This window comes from Haliotis asinina, chromosome 1 (genome assembly GCF_037392515.1).
Source record: "Haliotis asinina isolate JCU_RB_2024 chromosome 1, JCU_Hal_asi_v2, whole genome shotgun sequence".
Taxonomy (NCBI): Eukaryota; Metazoa; Mollusca; class Gastropoda; order Lepetellida; family Haliotidae; genus Haliotis; species Haliotis asinina.
Genome location: NC_090280.1, coordinates 14,642,470 through 14,664,854, shown reverse-complemented (window position 1 = coordinate 14,664,854; position 22,385 = coordinate 14,642,470). Strand labels below are relative to the sequence as shown.

At 44.1% G+C, this 22,385-nt stretch overlaps 1 protein-coding gene across 1 annotated transcript in view; it reads right to left on the bottom strand.

The window, feature by feature from the left end:
• Positions 1-229: 229 nt before the first annotated feature.
• The window catches only part of LOC137287366 (protein Aster-B-like), a 94,437-nt gene continuing 72,281 nt past the window's right edge, over positions 230-22,385 (bottom strand). The window contains exons 9-17 of the mRNA XM_067819628.1: positions 8,536-8,679; positions 7,766-7,887; positions 6,544-6,736; positions 4,967-5,020; positions 3,976-4,146; positions 3,478-3,544; positions 2,839-2,952; positions 2,408-2,528; positions 230-1,707 (exon numbers count right to left, since the gene is read on the bottom strand). Coding sequence (XP_067675729.1) covers positions 1,642-1,707; positions 2,408-2,528; positions 2,839-2,952; positions 3,478-3,544; positions 3,976-4,146; positions 4,967-5,020; positions 6,544-6,736; positions 7,766-7,887; positions 8,536-8,679 — 1,052 coding nt within the window. The 3' untranslated portion in view covers positions 230-1,641. The remainder of the gene's footprint in view (positions 1,708-2,407; positions 2,529-2,838; positions 2,953-3,477; positions 3,545-3,975; positions 4,147-4,966; positions 5,021-6,543; positions 6,737-7,765; positions 7,888-8,535; positions 8,680-22,385) is intronic.

Genomic DNA, 22,385 nt, shown 5'->3' with positions numbered 1-22,385 from the left:
CGTGAACTGGTTCCAGGAACATGTCACATGACCACAAGTCACAAGCATGTAACATGACCTACACAGGAGTAGCCCACAATCTGTGCTTTCAGAATACTGTGCTGTATCTATGAGACAAACATTGCAGGCAATCTACATCTCAACTAGGTGTGGAATGTAATGTTGTACAAAGAAAATTCTAACAATGTGCAAACAGGGTAACCCTTCATACAAAACTATGATATCTATATACAAATATGTGTTTATATATTAACTCTGACTAACATACTCAAAAACAAAGCTTGCGCCCCACATGACCTCCCAAATATATCAGTCTCAAGTGTGGTCCAGCACCTGCAAGTTTCATAAGTACAGGATATAGTACACTGACATGGAATATTGTGATATGTTGAAATGAAAGTCTCAAAATGTACTAAGTCTGTTAGTTTGCAGGCAGCTGGAGAAAATTCTAACCTTGGACCAGTGAGCATGACACCAACAATAAAACCTAGATGTGAACCAAAGTAAGCTGAAGCTTGAACCATCCGCTACCCCATCACCAACAGGAGGTGGACGTCACTTAGATAAGGATACATAGTATCTGGTATGAAGTGACTAAGCAGATGCTGGGGAGGTCTGTGAAGACAAACACATTGGTTCAATCATGGCCACTATGACACTAGTCAACCCTCAGCTGGCTGTGACCATCACTGACTGATCACTACACGATGAATACGCACGCACACAGGCACACAAGTGCACACACTCTATTTAGCCCCTTATCAGTCTGTGACCATCACATGATAATCATACACACACATATTTAGGTTTTATATTTAACTGGAACTACTCTCCTGAAGGGTGACGCAACTGGTGTTTGGTGGTGGGTCACTCCCTATTTACTTCATGGTGAAAGGAGAAAACACCAGTCCTTTACAGGCATCAATACAAGACGTGCCACAGTCACACATGAACACACAACATGCAACTATCACACTTCAATTCACGACGTGCCACAGTCACACAAATGTGGCCTAGCAGTGATGTCTCCACTTGTATTCTCCTACTGAACCCTCCACCCTCCATCCCTCTTAAGCTGAAGGGTTCAAACCTTGAATGCCTACTAATGGATTAGATACCCCCTGACATGTAAAATCAGTTGGAATGAAGCAATTCTAGCACAATGCTGACTTGAGTCAAATGTTCATCCATGAAACATATTGGTGATTATTCCTATACATGTCCTAAATGTTTGTCAAATACTTCTCTAAAAAGCTGGTGATTTGGGGATTCTTCCTGTTGTGGAGAAAATCCAAAAATGACAAAGAACAGATATTCAGATGCGATTCTGCAGTGTAAATTCTGCATAGGCATTTCTTATATTCATAACTTAACTGAGAGACTTCTCTCATAGTCAAATAAATATCAACAACTTTCTCTTGTATACCAGAGACATTATATCACATTCAGTAACAGTTTCACAAGCTTGAAAATCCTGGTCCCTGATTGGTCAGAAGGAAAACTACCACTGACCAATCAAATGTCACAAAAACCTTTGCTGCTGATCCCAAGATTGTTGCTGGTTTTGTGGAGTTGTGACCTCTACCACTGACTTCTGGACATGAAGGTTTGAGGTTAATGCTCACACAGATGCATTGTGGGTCAGGACTTCCTGTCAGCATTCCTCAATTTCAGTCCATCCCTGAGTGTTTCTAAGGTACCCTTCATCTGAAAATAAAAGACAAGACATGAAATATAAATAACTGGAAGACTTATATTAAAAGCTAAAGAGTTTTCACTTTCATGAGGATAGCATTTAAATTTAAGTTTTGTTTTCTGAATGGCCGAGAGCTCTTCTGATATTTTCAATGTAGTCCGCTTACATGAGAGTAACATTTCTATGTACCCTACTGGCAATGCCAAACATATTTGGTAATTCATGGTAGTAATTCTTTATCTCAAATAACACTTTAAATATGTTGTTCACTGGTCCCTCCGGGTCCAAAGACTGACGTACCCTTGATGTTTGTTTATGTTCCCTGAGCCCTTCAGCACCATAAACAAACGTCGAGAAAATCAACCCCTCGTGACCAGTGAATACCTTATACATATAATGACCTTTACTAGGTACTGATTTGACCATCTCTAAGTGTCTTTCGAGCCAGTAACATGCCTTCTCTGATATCATGCCACTTGCCATTCTACATACATTTAAAGACAAAATGTCATATAGAGAGTTGTCAAATGTAACATATGTTATATCTAGGGCTGCATATCCCAAGTAAGTATAAAACACAGATGCTAGTTCTTTTGTTAGGTTAAGTCCCATCCAGGATTCAAACCCGCACCCTCAGAGTCAGGTATCTAATCATCAACACACTGCAGCTTCCACTTGTTACATATATGACATATGCTACAGTTTACATACCTGTTCGATCAACTGTATGGACGTAGACAACACGTCATTCCACTTGTCAATCTCCCGGTTGTACAGACTCTTCTGTTGCTTCAACAAGTTGGCCCACTGTTCCTGAGACCTGGGATATTCCCTGAAATCATACTTCATGTAAACAGCCAGGCAAATATCTATCAGAGCCTACTTTAATGTCATGAAGCTTTTACACCTTCTGGAAGGTGATGTTTTTAACACAATATCTCCATAACACTTAATGTGCTCTCTACAACTTGTCATGTGATATTTTCAACATATCACATGGTATTTCCAGCATGTCATGTGCTCTACCCAAAATGGCATGTGATCTTTCAGTCATGTCACATGATCACTCTAACATATCATGTGATCTAATATAAATGCCACATGATCTTTTCAATACATATATCATTAAGGGCCTGACTTACTCAATGTTGTCAAAGTCCCTGGCAGTGTGATGAAGGTATCTCTGCCTGACGATGTCCTCCAGGCACCACACCTTGAAGAACAGGATGGCATTGAGTACCACCAGTACAGCCAATCTGGAACAACAACACAGACACTGGTGCTCTGGCAGAGACAGACTGATGCATCACCATCCCTATGTACATCCCACTGCCTTGGAATATGCTTGGTGTGCAATTACGGCTGGTTAACATGGTATATACCAGCTTCCTTCAGTGGCATTTAGAAGTTGGTGTGATGAACGAGGTGAGTCCTATGGACACATATTATATTAAAATAGTTGTATATCCATAGAACTCTCCTCATTCTTCATGGTATACACCATGTGAGCAATTATAACAGTTTACATATTTGTTATTCATAAAGCAAACAATATGTTGATCTTGAATAAATGGCTACCAACAATTGAGAAAACTGATGCAGAAAGAAACACTGATAAATTAAACAATACCTCTCCTGAAGTCTTGATAATAAATTCTGTAATGAATCGACAAAGAGTCCCTTTGATAATACTGTGCTCCTTGCATTACTGCTCGAAGGTGTGCAGACTGGGGCAAACAAACATGATCACTTAAAGCAGTAACTGCACTACTCATACTTACATGAAAAATATTAATCGCACAAAGGACTCTGCATTCACACTGAGTTTCATGTCTCGGGTCCCCATGTCTGAAGTAAGGAGAAATATCATCACATTTTCAACAATATTTTTAGTGAAACAACTTCTCTAGTAATTGTGGGATGCCAATATGCATGTATGTGTATTTCCACCTTCAAACCTTGAGACATTCTTGTTGGTGTAGTAACATATAGTAACCAAGACAACTGAGATTCTTCCCATGACAGACAGAAAGCAACTGTTTCTGATGCACTATAGAATATTAATCCCATTATGTACAGTTGTAAGCAGAGTGACCAAGTTCTGTGACATCAGGAAACTGTTTGGTGTCAGAGGAGGTTCACTATGTGCCTTCAATAAAATAAAACAAAACGGTACTTTCTTAAGAAACTGACACTGTACTGACAGACACCTTTTCAATTTAATGTTTTAATGTTACCATCAAAATTATGTACATTCTTTGACTCACTGCACTACTTACGTTTCACTGGGGATGGCGGGGCTGACATCTGTCTCTCAGGCTGCCGTGACGGTGTGACAACTTCTGAGGTGCTCCCAATGATTTTCCTGCGTCTACGTAGTTTCTTCTTGGCTGGTTTTTGACTGCTGCTGACTGTCTCTTGTCTCTCAGCTTCACGACGCAGATGGGCAGCTGAAAAACAGGGAACAATCTCACCACATTTCACCCAACAGCCAGGGAGATGGGGTAGCCTAGTCGCTAAAGCGTTCAATCTTCATGTCGAAGACGCAGGGTTGATTCTCTGTAGTACAATGTGTAAAGCCAATTTCTGTTGTTCAACCTCCCACTGTGATACTGCTTGAATATTACTGAAAGTAGCGTAAATCTAAACTCACTCACTACAATTCACGCAACAGACAATCATGGTTTTTGTTTCACGTCTGTCTACGATATACAGGCACTATATTTTGGGGGTTTGTTTGTTGTTTAACACCGCATTCAGCAATACTCCAGCTATGTGGCGCCAGTCTGTAAATACATGAGTCTGGACCATGCAATCCTGTGATCAACAGCATGAGCACTGATCTATATGTCAACCAAGTCAGCAAGCCTCACCACCCAATCCTGTTAGTTGTTTCCTACAACCTAGGCTGTAGAACACCAATTACAGGAATGGCACGTTTCATTTTATTAGCATTAAAACATGCAGCTGTCTAAGTTATCTCAACAATCACAATATTTCCATGTATACTACATGAGGTGGGATCTATAAGTACACAGGCATTACATCATATCACACTTATGGCACGAACACTTGATCATAAGCCAACATGGAAGCCCCTTCAGAACATGTTTACACTTTTGTCACACTTGAAAATTTAGCTGATGACAATACAATGATAACTGCCAAAGTTCTAAATTTCACTAAGGATCTTGAAACATAAGCTACGCCTTGATACGACTACTGAATCAAGAGGCATTGCTCCTAATGCCACGATGTTTGCATACTCACATAGTGCACGAAAGTAGTCCGTCAGTCCACCTACAGCACTCCGCTCAATCATGCCTGCAACACAGAAGTCACAAATCATATGTTGGAGTTGTATATCCATATACACACAAGTCAAAAATCACATTACCACCATGTGTGACTTACCCTTGATAATACCCATGACAGACGTACATGATCGACATGTGTGACTTACCCTTGATAATACCCATGACAGACTTACATGATCAACATGTGGGACTCACCCTTGATAACACCCATGACAGACTTACATGATCGACATGTGTGACTTACCCTTGATAATACCCATGACAGACTTACATGATCAACATGTGGGACTCACCCTTGATAACACCCATGACAGACTTACATGATCGACATGTGTGACTTACCCTTGATAATACCCATGACAGACTTACATGATCAACATGTGGGACTCACCCTACACATTCCAATAAATCTCCACAATACCCTGGACGCATCTACAACTAGCCCTAATGATTTTATTACCTTCCTTTCCTAGCTCCACATTCTCACAGTAGCCATTCAGATAAGCTGGCATTGCCACTGAGCCTGCCAGTGTCAACAAAGATAGTGGTTGCAGCCGAAAAGATTTGTTCACAGCGCGATTCAGATTTTGGGGAAATCATTAAGACAAATTTACAGGTCTCACCCTTTTCAAAATATATACGAAATAACTCCTTCTACCTCTTTCAGAGTACCTCTGCATCATTTGTAATGCCAAGTTTAGTCAGTTAGATAATTCAAGAAGTGAAAGTGAGTTGTGACTGGTACGCTCAACTTCCCATCACAGACACCTGTTGGATAAAAAGACCATCAAGGGATGCAGTAAAATTATCGGAGCCACTGATGTATCCAGGATATAGTGGAGGTTTATCAGAATGTATACTCTGGAGACATGGAGGATGTACCAATGACTGACTGACATGACTGACATGTGCAACTTACTCTTGATAATACCCATGACAGACTTACATGATCAACATGTGGGACTCACCCTTGATAATAAACCATGACAGACTTACATGATCAACATGTGGGACTCACCCTTGATAATACCCATGACAGACTTACATGATCGACATGTGTGACTTACCCTTGATAATACCCATGACAGACTTACATGATCAACATGTGGGACTCACCCTTGATAATACCCATGACAGACTTACATTGTCAACATGTGCGATTCACCTTTGATAATACAGATGACAACCTAGATATCTCCGGAGTACACATTCCAATAAATCTCCACAATACCCTGGACGCATCTACAACTAGCCCTAATGATTTTATTACCTTCCTTTCATGACATGGAGGATGTACCAATGACTGACTGACATGACTGACATGTGCAACTTACTCTTGATAATGCCCATGGCAGACTTACATGACTGACATGTGCAACTTACTCTTGATGATGCCGATGACAGACTTACATGACTGACATGTGCAACTTACTCTTGATAATGCCAATGACAGACTTACATGACTGACATGTGCAACTTACTCTTGATAATGCCGATGACAGACTTACATGACTGACATGTGCAACTTACTCTTGATAATGCCGATGACAGACTTCTTGTATCTCACTTCACTGGAGACATGGATTCGACACTTGTTCCTGGAAACTCGGGTCAGACAGTAGCGGTTGGCAACAAAGAAGGCATCAGCATAGGGGATACCTCCATTCATGCAGTCGGTGTCGATGATGTACATCAGCCCGTGTTGACTTTCCTTCATACATGTCTGTCAACACAATGTCAACTGGATGCCAGACATGGTTACCACTAGTTCACTATCCCCAATCTATCCCCAGTTACAGCTGTTGATCAATGTTACCAGCAGGTGACCTGCTACTGACACGTGCTACAATAGACAAAAGTTTGTCCCAAGTAAAGTTAGGGTAGATTTCTTTGCATGAAATCATGTAGTGCTGTTTTGATATAACATGCTGCTTTTACAGGTTAGACTCACTTAACACCTCCTGACAACCATTGCAAGCCTTCAGTTTGCCCATTTCAGCGAGTGAGTGAGTCAGTTAGTCAGTCAGCAAGCAAGTTACGACTTTAACTCACATCAGCAATATTTCAGCCAAATCACAAGTTAAGTTATACAGAGATTTTTTAGGTATTTGAAGCAAATGATCCATATTTATTAACCCAAATACAACAGATTAGTGTTCCAGTTTGAAAACTTAGAAAATGTTTGCATCTATTCATTTGTATCTTGTTTGAAATTAGAGGTAATATATATTCATTAGTTAAGGTCATAACCCATACATCATATTCCATGACTCCTTGACAATATTCACCAGGACTACACAGTAAAGAATTAATGCGACAAGGGAGAAGTGTCTCCCTGTCACAGTTACTGGGCCTAAATTGTGTTTTATCATAATATTATACAATTGTACTTGTAGAGCCTGTTCTGCAGCAGAAGGGAAAATATAAGGTAGCAACCAAGGCACTGTTTCAGCTGGTCATACTCAAAATACGGACACTCTTTCAAGCTACATCTGGTACACATAATGAAGATGATGTCCAAACGTTTTCTTTTCACTAAAGTTCCTACAATGTCAAGATGAGGGACACCTGAAATGGGCTTCAACATGTACCGCTAGTGAAATGTCTCAAGATTATCAGTATAATTTTAATGTTCAGTGAAATACATATAAAATAACACTGAAAACACTGGATTGACCTTTACAAAAATGAAAGTGAATAGAAAATATTCGGCACAATGGATGGGATAAAGTCAGTCTGAAGGTAACTGAACCTGTTTTTCTTCTGAGGGAGAAGTCTTTGGCCCTATGGAATGGTTAAGTGTAAGGGTGTAGTGGATGATTCTAGCACGACTTCCGTTCTCATCAACTTCGCTCCAATCGGGCAGTTCCAACTCTACAAACACAATTCAAGGTCAAGGTCAGTATATGTCCAGCTCTAATTCAATATACAATGGGGTATGATTACAATCAGTGAACATCTGATCTGAGTCACACTACAAAATAAGTAGTTAAACACATCCTGGTCACATTACATCAAACATCAAGATCAAGGTCACCGACAGGTTAGTGTGACACAAACTGTTGGAACGAGGTTAAGTATACCACTGATTGATAGTTGAGTCAAGTTTTGGCAGACGACAGATCAGTTTCAGCTCACAAGATGTCTTGTTCCTCTGTGATGTCATAGTCATCAACCAAAACGATGCTAGCCAATATGACATTTTGAAGAAAAAAAGAGATTACCAGGGATATCACATAGCTAAAGAAACAAACGCATTTATTAAGATTTCTCCAAAATACGCCACGGACAAAGTACTGAACAGAAAATGGATGTGACTTTGAATGGTAGGTGTTCAAGGCAATCTTGAGGGGAACTCAGACTGGGAATTCACATCAGCATTAAAGCCATTCAATTCATATTGTAGATATGTTTTGAATTACCCTTATCATGCAAAAAACCCTCAATATCTCACACAGTATTATACCACCAATGTCAATATTTTGGCTGAAAGTAGACAACAGACCACTGAGCATAGCTTACCAAAAGTCTTCCGTGATGCAACAAACTGCCTAAAGAATGCAGAGTCTGTGAATAGGTACTCGAAGGCTTGATCCACCGAGAAGTTGAACACTTCATCCAGGTAACACTTCTCCAGGTGTTCATGACCAGAACAAGTCACCTCACCTAGAAAATAAACATCATGTCAGTCCAACACCACCACATATGTGAAGCATAATAGCACAACCACATATGACAAATAGCATCACATGAGCCAAACATCAACACTAAAGTCAAACAAAATGATGTGAATCAAACACTATCAATCAATCATATATGTGAAACATCATAGCTTACATTAAACATCACCATGTAAGACACCAACATGTGTGTCAAATACAATCATATATGACAAATAGCATCACACCACCACTTAAGTCAAACAAGATCATGTAGTAGTATAGGGAATGATAGTTTTAAAACACTTTCATAAAACCCCTCTACAAAGCCTTATTTAGTAAATAAGGCTTTGGTTGGGCCATTAGCTCTTGCTACTATTACCCCTACTACAAAATTACTGTGCCTTGGTAGGAGGTAATACTGTGCCGTACGGTACGATCAATAATTCTTCTCTTACAAAACCCCTACCCGGCCCATCCCTCAAGTAGTATAAGTTGGGTTCGTCGGCTTTCATATCCACTTTATCTATGTTGTAAGTTTTGACTGACCATATAGGATCGGTGGCTCGCTTACGGCTATCGCCCTCGTGTTCCCCCGGCTGGTATAGATACCTCACTAGGGCCCTATCTGGTATCTGTTTCTCCTTCCCACGCAATGGAGCGGCCGACTCTGCAACTATTGATTTTAGTTTGATAGCGTCTGCCGGTTTCTTACCGGTGAGACGGGTGACTTCATGGTTGATTGCCGACACCACCTTGGGTAACCTCGTGACCCATTCAGTCGATCGTTTTCCAGGGGTGGTCATCTCCCTAGCATACTGATAGCCGAACAAGCGCTCAGCCAAAGTCCTATTAAATCTCTCAACTATGGCTTGGCTGCGATGGGCTCCGGCCGTGCCACGCCTGACCTTTGTATCGTGTTTGGCTAGCAGTTGTGACACGGCACCCATGAACTCCCGTCCGGGGTCAACTTGCAGCTCTGTTGGCCACGTCAGCGGGCTGCGTTTGTATATGTGTTCGAATCCTCTGGCTACCTGGGCCGAATCTTTCGTGGTCAAGGGTTCGGCTTCCTTGTAACGACTGGCTACATCCACTACGGTTAAGGCATACTTGTACCTCTTATCGTGGGGTAGGAACAATAGGTCTGCCTGGTGAATGCTATTAGGTATGTTAATACCGAACCTCCTTCTAGGCACGTAGCGTGGTGCCGGTAAATAGATCTGCCACAGGGCTTGTTTTTCAAGCCACGCTTTGGCTTCCTCCGGGGGTACTCGCGCTAGTTTAGCTAGCTTATCTACTGCGTTAGCTCCTTTCCAGTACCCACGCGGGCTGTAGTAAATAGCCTCAAATTTTTTCATGTCCATACGCGTATGTGTTTATTCCATCAATAGCTATCCAACGTTTCGTGTCCATAGGCGACAGGGACGTCTTGTTTATAGTCAGTCCGTATATCTTATGTCCATCACTTCTAAGTGTGTTCATTTTATGTCTAAAGGTACAGGTCTTGAACAGGGCTTCCTTGAATCTGGCGTGTTTGATGTGTTGTTTCACCACATACTTCTTAACCCCCTTAGCCTTCCGGATCTCACTATTGTCGGCTTTCAGTATGGAGTACATCTTAGGTCTCAAACCTATGTACTCGGCTATGGGCGTGCCAGCACACTCGTCCTTCATCTTACCTAGGACCTTTTTATTTACCGTACTGTGTAGGGTATGGGTCTTAGGGTAGTCGCTGGTGTCGTATAAATCGAGGTGTTTTTTCATGTCCTCGTACACGTCCTCGGTTCGAATCTCCATTAGTAGGGAATCCGTGTCAGTGTACAGTACTTCACACCTGTCGCCGTACTGTTTCTTGAGCTCGTTGTAGTAAAAGTCGTACATCAGGTGTTTGGATAAATCGAGGATGCTCATCCCCACGTAAACAGGTCGGTTGAATTTTATGTGGCTTTTCTTCATGTGTATGGCAACCAGGTTGTCTGTAAATATTTTATTACGGTTGAATGCCGGACTGGCTATCAATTTCCTGAGCTTGTCTTCCTCACTAGATCTAACCAGCTTCACGGTCACGCGTTTCCTCAGGTTCTCCATAGTCTTACCAAACACCGAGTTGTTCATGAGCTTGTAGAGATTTTTCTCAAAATCACTGGTGGCTTTTTTCCGTAGGTCTGTGTTCATTCTGATGTAGGGCTCCATCCATGGGCTCTGGTCGAACATGAGCACCCTGTGTATTTTGGTCAGCCTCATACCCAACGACAGGTACAGCTGTAGGTTGCGATAGTGAACGATGTACTTGGTCTTATTCATTAAGTTAGGCACGAGTTTTTCAACGTCTGTCACACGCCCACCTGACAAGTTATGTTGGTACTCAGACATCCAGTCTGGGTTAACCCTCATACGTTCGGGGGCCAGGGGGTAGCTGTTGTGTGATGTGTGTAATTCCTTGGGATACTCTAAGTCAACTTCGAGGATATACCCTTTGTTCGAATCTGGTGCGACCCCCATAACATCAACGTGGGGTACCCATTCGAATCCCCCTGTAGGTAGATACTGGCTCATGGCCCAGCCGTACAGGTTGTTTGCGTCGAGGTATAGAATGTGATTGGTTGGTTTGTTAGGATCGTAACCTTTCACGTATTGATTATTTGCTTTCGCGTATCGTTTGGATGCCATGGAAATCCCACCTCGCAAGCCTTTCTCAATGAATAGGTGCATGTCGTAATCTGTTAGCAATTCCAAATTAACTCCGGTCTTTTTAAGCAAGGCGTCCCACGACAGACCTGGGCTGGTGTAATACCATGCGGGGTCGAGTTTATACTGCTTTAAACAGGTCCGCCTGAACGTTTCAAACACGTCGGCTAACAGCAGTACATCTGTCCTTAAGTACAGGTCGTGATAATCACCCAGGTTCTTACAACCCAGTTTATTCCATACGTTAGTCGCGTGCGAGTAATCATCTCGTGAGACGGACGCCTCATTCAGCTTGCTATAAAAGCAGTCAATAGGGGGTAGTCTGGTCTCGGTGAACTTAGCCCAACTATCCATGTACTCATAGGGGGGTACACACCCTTCCTCATAAGCAGGGGTCTAGTCTCGGCATCTGTGTATCGATCGGTGATAGGGAAGGTATTGTTGGCCTTGACCAGACTGTCGAGTGACGACAGGAGGAACTGAAAAGAGTCAATGAACCTAAGTCCGTTTAAACTGAAGGAGATGTATCTCTCCATGTTGTTGGGGATGCATGTTATATTACCATCGATTTTCGCGATGGCCTGCATGATCAAGTGTGAGTCGTACCCTCTCAAGTTGTGAAAGACAACGGGGATGTTTATTGTCTTAGGGTTGATTTTAAGCTTGAGGTTGCACGCGCTGTGAGCGGCGCCTCTATACTTACCAGTTATGTGACAGTGATCTCTCACCGAATCACCGTTAAGTGGTGAGTCGCACACGTGACAGTTAGTGCTACTAGCGTGAGCTAGCCTGTCGGCTCGGGTCATACGCATGGGAGCGATTCTATACAATGCATTCCTAATAATTTTTTCTTCCTCCTGCAAACACTTTAGAAACCTTTCAGCCGCGTCAGGGCCCCTATACACTACCGGAGCTTTCGTTTCCCCGTCACAACGGACGACAATGTATCCAAACGAACAGGCTTTATGCTCTTGTGTCTTGTGGGTGAAGCTACCACTGGGGGAATCCCCACCCACAACTAAGGCTTCGAAGTCGGCGTATATGATATAAGGTACAGACATTTGGTTCTTGTGGTTACTGAATTGTAGGATATTATCACCTTCCTTAGGCATGTCGACTCGTATGGCCGTCTGCCCCACACCTTGGCAATCATCCCGGTGGGATTCTAATAAATCAGCTCGACTGAAACCGTGTAGGCATCGTACACAAAAGTGTTTTTCCCCAACGTGTTTCGACTGGTCGTGCAACAACCGGCTGAGATGTTTTATCCACGTGTAGTGATACTTTTCACCTCGCTGGATCATGAATATATTGATAACTTGGCGATCCTTCACCGGGCTGACCCTGTGTACTATTGTTGTGTTACCTTCGTGCCCAAAGACATTTATAGCCAGATTATTCTGTTTTTCTACTTTAGTGATCTGGGATATGGGGGTGGGTTCATCTATACCATCCCAATTAAGCCCATCGTCTTGGGGATAATTAGAAGGCCTGTTTGGATTAGTGTCAGCTGGAAATAAGGCTGACCTGATAGCTAACCTCAGGCAATCGTTTCCTCTATTCTTAACGTTTACTATGGCATGTTTGTTTCTATAGTAGGGAGGCAAGGCTAGGTATGACCCGCCTCTGAACGGCACGTAGTTAGCTATGTCTAGATAGACATTATCGATTTTATCTACAGCCCACCCGGACCCCAAGTGTGTGTAGCGTTCTAGGTATTCTCGTATCTGCTGAAAACTGGTATCGATTGATGCGTCAATGGTCTCTGCATGTGTGACGACCTCTTGTTTACCTCGGAAGTAAGGCTGAACATACTCAGTGGCCCCTGTGGGGCCCCCAACTTGCTTATCGAGCGACATTTTCACTGTAATCTGAAACTTGATACTTCCTAGGTTATTTAGTTCCTGGTTGACCTTATCAGCTATCATAGGCTTGATATCTGTAATGTCTATGTTTCTATCAACGCGCATACGCCAACCTCTCAAATAATTACCTACGGCGTGCTCAGTGCGCACGAACTGTAGGTCAATAGCTCTATTCTGTCGTAATAATTCTACAAGCTGTGGTTTTCTCATACGAGAATACCCGCCTAAACCCAAATCGTGTGCCTCGGCTTTCAGTTGTTTTACAGTGGGAGGTTTTGCTACGGGGGCATGTGATAACAATGCGGTTAACCCGGCTCTCCCCAGGTTTGAATAACCCGTGTGTCCAAGCTGTTTTGCTTGAGCTTTTAATTGTTTTACCGTAGGAGGGGCTTCTAAACCTAGTAATCTCAACAATGCTGACTTCCGCATTCTAGAATACCCGATAACACCTCTCTGTTTTGCGACCCGCTTGAGCTCGCGCACAGTAGACATCGTGTTTACACCTAAGAAAACTAATGTCTAATTGGTTCACAGTAAGGGGAGGTAACTCTTAAGTGGCTATCTTGAGCAGTCGCCTACGTTCTTTTATGTAGCCTTTTTTATTCTCGTATATGAGTTGATGTCTGACTACGTTCGCTCCGTGAGCTTTACATAAACAGTAGTGCCCTTTAACCCCGATACCACACACAGAACACGTGTAGTTAGGACTTCCCATATGGAAACAACAGAACCCCTGATTCCTGCATTTCCTACCACAGGCCTCGGTCTTCCCCATAAGTATGTATTCGCATCGGTATGGAGCGGGTCTCATGTTTACTTATATAGGTATTTTAGTTTAATTGCTTAGCAACCAACGCAGTAGCTGCTATACCCAACACTATGAAGCCCAGTTCACGATTCATTTGTCCCTTGGATGGTGTGTAGTACTGAGCGAGTGTGGGTTTATTGAGCGGTTCCAATTGTTTACCAGTTAGTAGATAGTATTCTTTCATTGCTTCATCGACATCGTAGAATGTTTTAATGGCATGGTTTTCACGCTTGAGCTGTTCATTAATAAAATCGATCCTCTGGAGGCGTTTTTTAACGTACTCGTCCTGTGCCCTTTGTAATTTCTCAGTAGCGAGATCGTGTCGCTTCCTTTCTTCCTGTATTTCAGCCGCGTGATCATCTCGTAGTTTCGAGAAGAGGAAATTACTCCCGGAAAATGCCAGGGCATTCACTAACGCCCCACCGACCATCATAGCTATCGTGGCCATCCCTATATTTATTTCATTATATTATCAGGTATTATTCCTTGTTTTACTAGGATGTCTTTTGTGGCCATCGCCATACCAAGGTTCATTATGAGCATACCCATATCCTGCAGGTTGAAATCTAGCTTGATAGTTGGTTGTTTAAGCACCATTTTAGTCAACCGAGCGTACCCTACGGCTAGACTGGCGACCACTGTGGCGTGGTATGCGTCGTTGACGAACGTTTTCCCCTCAGACATTATGTATATATAAAAATATTTTAAATTATAACATGATATGCGGGTCTACCATGGGGGATACCCCCACACCCCCACTGTTGTTGGTGGGTGGTGGCTCACTGTGGGAGGGTACCCCCACGTATAACCACGAGATAGCCAAGGCAGCAGTTACACCTACAGCCAACAACAGTCGGGTTGGGTTGGTCACTTTATGTTGGTTACACCACCGTTTTTTACCGGCAGCTACTCTCTTAGGATTCTTCTGTCTGGTTACTGTTGGAGGTACCTCCACCGTCACTGGTTCCTGTGAAGGGGGTACCACCACTTGGGTCTCCTCCACTGGGGTTTCCTGTGCAGCATCCATCTATACTATTATTATTATTCTTTCTCTCAAATTGACAATGTTTTGCTGTGATAATCGCCGCCGTCACTGGAGCCAACAACATACCATATTTGTGGTACAGCCCGCAGCTGATAGAGCTCACGGCGTGTTCAATAAAAGGGTCTTTCTCGAGGTCCTCCCACAGGTAAAGTCGGCGCTCTGGTGGAATGGGAAGGAAGTGTGATACAATACCGGTGTATATCTGGGTCATAGCCGATCCTATTGTCTTTGTCATTTCTGCTCCGAGCCGGGACTCGTATCTAGCGTACAGCTTATCGATTTCTTCGGCTGACATTTTGTGAATTTTATCCGGAGTGTAGTCTCCAAAGTAATGTTTGGCTTTGCCGCCAACAGCCAACGCCACCAGTTTCTCTCGCTTGTCATCAGTGGGGCCTGCCGGCGGCGTTTGGGAGACCCCCAACTGTTCGAGCAATTCCTCACACTCCATCTTATAATATAACAAGTAAGATTTAGTTTTAACTATATAATACCCGATGCAGACAAAACACAGAGAAATGAAGGTTAAGTTGCACACGACAAATACTTCGAATATCATAGCTATATGCTTAGCTTTGCTTAGCTTTAGCTTAGCTTTAGCTTAGCTTTGCTTAGCTTTGCTTAGCATACTATATAAGCCACGGGTTGGTCGGTCTTTAGCACGAGCTTAGCGTGTTTAGTTTCAGCGAGCTGTTTCTTCACCCGTTCCCGTTCTAATTTACTCATCACATCGTTCTCTCTCAAACACTCCTCGAACGAATCCCTGTCCTTGCAGTGAAATAAGGCCACCCATCGCGTCTGCTCCCTGAGGTCTTTCAACACCGAGTTGAACTTCTGCGTTAGCACCCAGACGCTGTGATTTGCATGCCGGCCGGAGAAGGCCAGGTACGATAGCATGTCTCTCTTTTTTGTTATCTCGCGATTAGCGCTGCAGTCGTCCAGTATGAACAGCGTCGGTTCCCCTTTAAATTTCTCGTGAAGAGCTTTCAACCAGTCCTGCAGGCGTGTTCCAGGGTCGATTTTGTGTACGTCCGGGTCCGTCATCACCCAAGGTCGCGCGTACGTTTTATTCATGCTCAGAGTAGGGCACATGATAACGATGTTATCGAACACATCCTTGTAGTAACCCTCCAACATATCCAACACAAAAACGGTCTTCCCACAGCCAGTCTGCCCGCACACTATGGCGCAGTGTGGGTCAGTGGGTAACCCCAGGGGGTCTCCCCCATCAGTAGATGGCTTGCACGAATCTCCCATTGTCTATATTAAGTTGCGCGTCCATAATAACGTACAGATATAATTTCAACTTACCAGCGGTTTGAGCCTTCTTATTAATCTGGATGGTTATCCCTTCGCTGCCGTTATCTATACGACGCCCGCTGCCGTGCAGTTTATCATCATCCGTGGATCGCATGTCCAACCATAGGGCGTACTTGGTGGTCAGGTATTCACCGATCTGCACGGAGCCGAGGTCCAGGTCCTTTGTTATATAATCCCCCACTGGTAGCTTTTTTATCTCATCCCACTGCTGGTGTGGCCTCATACCATGACTGAACAGCTGGTTGGGCACGCCCTCGATAGTCACTTCCACCTTTTCAATCTCGGGGTTGAAAAACTTCTCGCTGTCCCTCCGGAATGGCTCATAATCCTCCACGGGGACGACCAGGATACCTTTCATCGATCGCGCCGGCACGTTCAGGTTGATATTCCACACAGTGTCACTCTTATCTCGCACGACTGATCTATGCCTTAGTACGCGATCGTACAGGATAGCCATCTTCCCAGAGTACTGGCTTCGAACCTGCCTGGCCAGCTCCGGGCTAGTGACCATGTCGAACTCCAGAGAGATGTTGTCTATGGTATAACTGGCCTCATCACCGTTCGGCGTACGCACTACTTTGCTATAGTCGTTAAACGTGAGCTCGTATTCGAGCCTATCACCCAGCGCGGCCTGGTAAAACGGCGCATGTCCCGTGAGCAACTCGAAGTCTAGCGGCACGCAGAATCGATTCCCGTATGCTCGAGCGATGGCCTTTTCACCGTCCGATAGCTTGTCTTGCTGGTCTGTCGTGAAGACATACCCTATGCGCGCCCGGGTTGATTTGCTGATACCCTGGTACACATCATTGACTCGTTCTCCCTCGCTTTTCCAGAGATCCTTGTAGCAGTGAAACACGTCGCTGTCGTCGATGCTCAGCACCTCGTTACCGCTGATCTTGACGGTCGTTTTCTTGATGATAGCTCGACCCACGTTCCGCACTAGCTCGCGTTTGTCGTTGTCGGAGGTCAACGTGATATTGAACGCCAGTCGAACAGTGCCTGGTACAATGAGGTCATTCTCACCAAGGTTTGGAAATCTAACCAGCAGAGTTTGATTCTGGTCTATCTTGCTGGGGTTGTTGGTGATGGTCACCGACTGTCGCACGGCTCTGGCACCTAATGGCTCTCTCAATTTTCTGAAAGGATCTAATTTTCTGCCGTACATTGTTATATATAAATAAAATATATTTAAGTACTAATGGATGAAGACATACCTATGGATGAGATGCCGGGCGCTAGTGCCCAGGCATTCGATGATGAGCAGGAGACCTCATTTACTAGTTCATCATTGAACCAAGAACTTTTGGCAACAACGGTAGATGATTATTACGAAAGTTTAAGAAGTGATAAAAACTACGTTAATCCACAGGGTCGATACATTGATAATTTTTTTATTGATACAAAGGGTGTTCTACGCCTTAAGTCTAAAACAGAGGTTGACCTCGTTAACAAGCGCAATAAAAAACCACTGGCCTTATCAACTCTAGCCAGACGCTATGGTGTTGAATTTATCCGTGAACATCTAAACATGCATGATTACGGTGGTGCAATACCTAAGGCCGTTGTTGAAGATCTGCAAGCTACCAGATCCCACCTCACCACTAGAGATGAAATGACACCGCAGCGTGCTACAGAAGCCTCGGACAGCATAGAAAAACTGTTGAGCACCTACTGGGACAAACCGTTACCGGGGTTTGACTTTCCGGTAAGGGAACTGCGCGGCTTAGACGAAGCCGTGAAACGCGTGCGTGGAGAACTCGTGAACAACATGGGGAAACTGAACGAAATCGACGAGCACATCGCTAGGGAAAAAACCAAACTCAACGAAACTGAAAACGATGATATGAAGCGTCGCATCAATGAACGACTACGCGATTTAGAAGACGAGAGACGTACACGATTGGAAGCCGCTTCCTCGAATCGTGAACATCTTCGATCCCAGATCAGTCGCATTCGGGAAACAATCGATAGAATACTGAACGAGGATACAACTTTAGCCAACAGGATTCGGATATTGTTCCGGGAGCAAGGGATCACCATCGCCAGTATTCTGACTGCATTGGGTTTCATCATATCAACCCTGGTGGTGTCACTGGTGGGAGGAACCCCCACACCTGGCGGCGGGGGAACTCCAAGTGGCGGTGGGGGTGTTAAAGACTGGATAAAAAAACTCGGGGAAGGCCTAGCTAAACTGGCTGGTAAAGCCGCCGAAGCCCTTCCCGGCATCCTGGGTAGCATCGTCTCGTGGTTGTTGAGCGCTCTGTCTAAAACTGCCATGTGGCTCAGTCAAAACCTGTGGGCAGCCATAGTCGCCGTGGCGGGTCTGGTGTACGTAGCGGCTAAGAAATCTTTAACCAAATAAGTCCCAAAGTTACCCCACCAACCACCAGGGCTGTTTTACTATCAATATGCTGCTGATTGGAGGCCTGAATATGGGGGTGTGTGGGGGGTACCCCCACATTAACTTTAGACTCCGGGGGTGGCTCCACTATACCCGTTTCACGTGGTTGGATGTGTGGGATATAGGGGGTGTTAATATCGGGGTTGATACCCAACTTTTGGTCCGCCGTGGCTATGACTATTTTGTTGTTATAACCCACCACTTTTTTTACTCTCAGTTGCATATCACTCGGAGACATGTACAGCCCCACGCCGAACACGTAGTTGACTTTCGATCTGGCGTATTCTAACACGTTTTGGTAGCGTTCGATGGCCCGCGGGAGATCAACTGGAGAATTAATAGCATCCTCAACGTTGGCAACGAACTGTTTCTGAGCGTCGTAAGCAGTTCCCTTACCGATGATGTTGGAACGCGTTTGCGACTGCGCACCCAACAGCGACCACACATACGTTCGAATCGAGTCGTTCAAGCGTATTGTACCAGCACGAGTGAATCCTTTCGATGTGTCCAGCATGAACATTTTCCACCCGTCTGCGGTTGACTGCTCCACTTTCTGGACTGTGAAAGCAACGCCACCTTTAAAGTTCATACGATCATCCCTCCATTCATTACTCGACAAAGCAAAGTCCGGGCGTAGTTTACCTTGTTTCAGTACAAGATCACTGAGTTCTTTCACTGATCGCACGCCATCAGAAGGAATACCCAACCCGTGGTTCGGCCCCGGCAAACGCCAATCCGTCTTCGGGTTTATTTCGAATTCATTACAAATACGTTCGTAGGCCCGTCTATCGTATGGGTTGTTTGTTGCGTCCCACGCTTTGTCCTGTGGGAGGGGGGCACTGATCTCTTTAAGGATACGTCTGACCTGGTAGTACACGTGGAACTTGAACACAGACTGACTCAGCGGTCCACGCTGAGAGTCGGCCAATGCCACACCACACCCCGTTGTAGCGCACCACACAGCAAAGTTGAATTGATTCTGCCAGAACTGCATAGGGTTGTTGAACCACGCGTGGACTGCCTCAATGTTAGTCACCATAAGCTTATACTTATCGAACACATCTAAAAGCTGGGCATTGAAATACAACTCAGGAGCAACCACGATCTTCATGGGGGAGAAATCTACATCCAGTTTAGGGTAAAACACACCAGGGGAATACATTTTAAAACTATTATATAAATAAATATATATGTAATATGTACATAACACTTCCAGGAATAACGAGCGGTGAGGCCGTTCAGCTGACGCACGCGATCGATAACACGTCAGGCCAACTCGAAGTCGCACTCTGCGATATCACCTACCTACCGCAATGGACTAACATTAATATCAGCAACAATAAGCTATTCGTTAGTGGAACTCGCAGTCAGATAACTGACGGCTACTACAGCGTGTGCTCTCTAAACGACGAGGTCTTCAAACCCCTGGGAGCCGAACTCAAGATGAACGACTCAAACGGCACAGTGGTGTTAATCAACAACGGAAGAACCTCCTTGAGGCTCGGCCGACCATTAGCGAGGATACTCGGTGTGTCTCCTGACGAGATAAAACCAACAACAACCGTCACAGGCACGAAGTTACCCGACCTAGTACCGTACCGAGAGCTGTACATTCATCTCGATCAGGTGAGCACAACGTATAACATTCAAGGAGGTCACCCTTCCACTATATTGAGAGCAGTGCCGGTGAAAACTGAGAAATTCAACGACGGTAGAACCGAGTCATTTTCACCACGGCAGTATAAGAGATTAACCCAGGGCAACATACCTGAGCTGACAATATCGGTGTTAGATATAAATCATAATCCTGTAAATATAGGATACCTCAGCTTAACGCTTCACGTAACATGACCAGCGCACAAGGGCCCGGAGTGAAAAAATGCGTCAATATCGGGATCTCCGACCTCGGAGACACGCGCGGTTTCGACGCTCCCGGAGTAGATGGTAAATCGTATGCCTTGCAACTGAAAAACAACATTTACAAACGCGTTGAAGTCACCTCCGGTGGAACCCTAAGTGATATAGTAGATACCACAAGAGCAACAGTCAACACTAAGTACACCCTTGTCAACACCGGTGATAATAATTGGGTAATATACCCATCGTTCGGTGGTAAACTGTTCGACTTAGACGATGTTGAGAGCACTACCGTCGTCAAAAACAAACCATATATGCTCGTCTTCACCGAAGATGACAAGTGGGTGTTGTTACCCGATAACAAATGGTTTCTCAATATTAAACTCGTCTCCCCTTACGTGTTCACGGATAACAAAGACAACCACCTAAACAAAGTCGTGAACAATGGAACCCTGCTCGTGGCTTACGTCCCAACTCATAGACGTAGTATAGTCGTCAGCCCAGTCAACACTATAGCAGCCCACATGCTATCGAGTAAACCGGCCATGCAAAACGTGAAATTGCAGTTGGTGTCTGAATTCGAAGGCGTGGTCAAGATACTAGAGAGTCTACCGGCAAACTCAACATTGTTCATCAAAGTCTACCTAGGGGAATCATCGGGGAATGATGTCGAGATCGTGAAGGGGATCAAACTCGGGTGGGTGAAACGACACCAGTTTCAAGTTTGCAACGTTTACGTGCGGGTGGGTGTCGACTCCAAGACCAGTCTGCAGGGGGTCAACGTGATCGTGGAAAACAAGATATCACTAATCAATATCTTCCTGCCTGACAACATACACTTCATGGGTATGAAGTTAACCCCTGAATTATTATCAGAAAACCAGTTGGAAATTATATCATAATAGTATAATAATGACTAGTCATCATCCCAACACTACGCTTAACGACCTGGGAGATACGGAGGGATTCGATCAGCCTGGTGAGGAAGATGAATTATACATCCTGCACTTCAAAGACAACGTGTACAGACGGGTGTCGTTATCAGATTTAAAAGAACCCAAATGGCTGATCAACTTAACACTCGCCTCACCTTATATCACAACAAAAGAGGGGTGGAGGTTTATCTCTAAGATTAGGAATAACGGTATCTGGCCCGGGGATTTCATTACGGGGAATGAAGCAACAGCCAAGGTATATTTTTATGAAGGAAAAATTGGATTAATTTCTGGAATAGAAAGTAAATTAACATTTAGCAGTAGTTATTTACACGAAAGGCAGCTTGAGATATTCTCCCCCTACACAATCATCATAGAAGTCATGTTTACGTATTTTGACCAGGAAAACTCCTCGAAAGGACGTCAATTTTTACCCGGGGTGGTATTACACTGGTTTACCGAACACTTAGATCAATATTGCCGTATTGTTATACAACGGGATACCCCCACGGGTTCTATAAAACGTTTAGTAAGCCTCCCTGGGGTTTTTATTACAACAGAAAAGTCTATTAACCTCTCACCTCTTAGCATTAGTTATGATCTACTCCTTATAGGCTTCAAATACATTGATAGACTATTAACTGAAACCCAATTAAAATATTTTTCAAAATATATATTATAGGATGGGTCTGTACCCAGTCGTAGAGGAAGTAGCGAAGACGTTGGAAACCGTAGATGGGTTCCGCTTGAGGCAGTTATGTGATGTGAAACGTCAACTAGAACAAGACCGTGACACG